General features: G+C 40.1%; 1 protein-coding gene across 1 annotated transcript; it reads left to right on the top strand.

Moving 5' to 3' along the window:
- The first annotated feature begins 725 nt into the window (after positions 1–725).
- On the top strand, positions 726–1053 carry LOC108977459 (boophilin-G2-like). The gene is made up of 2 exons (XM_018947147.1): positions 726–807; positions 875–1053. The coding sequence occupies exons 1-2, from the start codon at positions 726–728 to the stop codon at positions 1051–1053; spliced, it is 261 nt and encodes an 86-aa protein (XP_018802692.1).
- The last annotated feature ends 1504 nt before the right edge of the window (positions 1054–2557 follow it).

Genomic DNA, 2557 nt, shown 5'->3' on the forward strand with positions numbered 1-2557 from the left:
GGCGCCTAACGGAAGGTTTCAAGACTGAAGCATTCTCTTGGAGGACCTAAAGTGGTTATCTAGAGACACTTCTCCAGCGTGCTGGATAACAGCGAAGGCATAACATCAGGGTATAGTGAACCCGATTCCCCAATCGTTGACGATTGAGCAGACGTTCCATTACCCGACCATGAATTAGTCCGAATAGCAATTACCCGCCTGAAGAACAATAAAACGGCATTACCGTCCGAGCTATCCAAAAACGGCGGTGAAGACCTGACAAATTGCCTTCTTTGTAAAATATGATCAGATGAAAGCATGTCCGAGGCTATGTTATGGCGTCCGAATGGATGAAAWCATTTCAGCTCTGAGAGTATTCGACGCAGTACCCATCTGGGGAAGCAGAGGAAGAGGAAGACCTCCACTTCGTTTCTAAAGATCAGGTGGAGAAGAATCTTTTACATTGATCTATAATTAGCACAAAAATTAGTTCACTTGCTTTCCGAAACAACACACTTTTTCATGTAATTTAAAAATACATTCTCTTAATAAAACAGATGTTCAGCTATTTATATAAAAACAATAGAAATATTTTAATACAAATATGAATTAATTCTACACGTGAAACAGTGAAATTTTTAAATATAATTTTCGATATTGTAACTTTCGGTATAAAAGCAACTTCTTGGATTGGAAAAATTATCAGTTTCTCAAACTAACTACTTCGACTCACTTACTAAATCAACATGAAGTTCCTCGCTTGCTTTTTAGTGTTGTCGATCTTCCTCTTCCTTGGACAAACTCAGGCACAATGCCCGAATGCGCCAAGTAAGTAAACAAAAAATATATATTTTTTCTACAGAAAATATATTATTTTGACTACTTTCGTCTACAGGATATTACGGCTGCTCGGGTGGTTATCATAGCGGCCACGGTGGATCCGGTTGCTACGGTGGCACCAGATGGTATTACAATTATGGAGCTGATGCGTGCTACAGTTTCTACTATAACGGCTGTGGCGGTAATTCGAACCGTTATTGTTCGCTAGCAGCCTGTCAAAATAACTGTGAATAATAGTAAAGTGTAATCAAATGCAATTGACCGGTTTTTGAACAATAAAATAATTTCGTGGCACATTTAAAATGAGCACTTATTAAGTTTTATGGAGTATTTATGTGGTGGAAGGCTCTAGAAAAGACACGATTTGCAAACAAACTCGAAAGCGTTCAACGGGCGGCGCTTATCAGCATATGCACTAAGTTCCTCTCCAAAGTTGTTACTTAACGCCAACTTGCTTATTATATATTGGCCGTAGTCATCGTTAGAAGATGTATGGCTGCGAAAGTTGCTATCATGATCAGAGATTTTGGATCTCTAGAAGGACAAGTGTCTGAAGACTCGGAAATCATCACACACTTTGACTTCATACCGGATTACTTGAATCATGGAATCGCCAAACAGAACTCTGGTGGCTACTTCTCTGCCCATATACCAGCGAAGGAGTTGTGGGTGAGAAGAAGCCGTTGAGGGGCGGTGAGCTTCTTTACGGATGGGTCAAAGTTTGAGGTTCTCAGGATCTCTCTATCAACTTCACCTTCAGACTTCTTGACTATTGCAGTCCAAGTCGACGTTGCAGCCATTAAGGTAGTAGTAGATTTAGGGCTTCGGAATGCAGCCTCCTTTAGATAAGTGGTCATCCACTCAGATAGCAGAGGGGCGATACTAGCATTAAACTCATTACAGGTGCGTCCAGAGTTGGTCAAGGAGTGATTAACCTCGCAGGAAATTGTAAAGCTGATGAATTAGCAAGAAAAGGTATCCTAGAACCGTTATCGGTAGAATAAGAGCGGGTCGATGCTCCCGTATTCGCTTGTGTTCTACTACAAGATGGGCTTCATGATATCGTACGCTGGGCTATAATCCCTACATGCGCTGCCGCAAAAGTGTTTTGGTCCATCGATCGATCCCGAGAGATCTAGTGATATTTTTGTCCTCAGTAAGACTAGCTTCTCCTAGTTGTGGGGTTTTTAACATTGCCCTATTTGCGTCTACGCAGTAAGGCTGGGAATCCCACCAGACGCAATCTGCAGAAGCTTCTTTCCTGTAATATTTTTACCCTAATTTTAATTGTTTTATATGTTGTGACTTAAAAGTTACATTTCTCTAAAGACTATCCTAATATATTATATATACCCATATTACTATTACAGTTCCCCTAGTTACTTACCAGCCCACAATAATCGATATCGATAATTTACTGCCAGCAAACGCCTTATTCAGCTGCTTCCCTGCAAGCCGACTCATATGAATAACCTTTAATGCGATTAGACACATAACATACATCATACATACAAATGTACATATTTGTAGTAAGCATTTTTTCTATATTGCTTTTAACTTTGTTTGTCTGCCATTTCTGTTGCTCGCCGCAGTTCACTGACATCCGCCAGCAGCACTTAGCTGTTGACCACAAAGTTAATTCAATTAATATGTGTTACGCTAACTATATGCAACAATATGCAGCAGAAACCAGCAAAGAAGGGCATAAATTGTTGTTGTGGCAGGTAAAAATTTTTAG

The sequence above is a fragment of the Bactrocera latifrons genome, unplaced genomic scaffold, assembly GCF_001853355.1.
Source record: "Bactrocera latifrons isolate USDA-ARS-PBARC rearing strain unplaced genomic scaffold, ASM185335v1 scaffold_9, whole genome shotgun sequence".
NCBI lineage: Eukaryota > Metazoa > Arthropoda > Insecta > Diptera > Tephritidae > Bactrocera > Bactrocera latifrons.

Excerpts from the sequence above, each read along its gene's own strand:
- LOC108977459 (XM_018947147.1), top strand. The coding sequence starts at position 726 with ATGAAGTTCCTCGCTTGCTTTTTAGTGTTGTCGATCTTCCTCTTCCTT. Across the intron at positions 808-874 it reads ACAATGCCCGAATGCGCCAA|GATATTACGGCTGCTCGGGT; the intron begins GTAAGTAAACAA and ends TTTCGTCTACAG.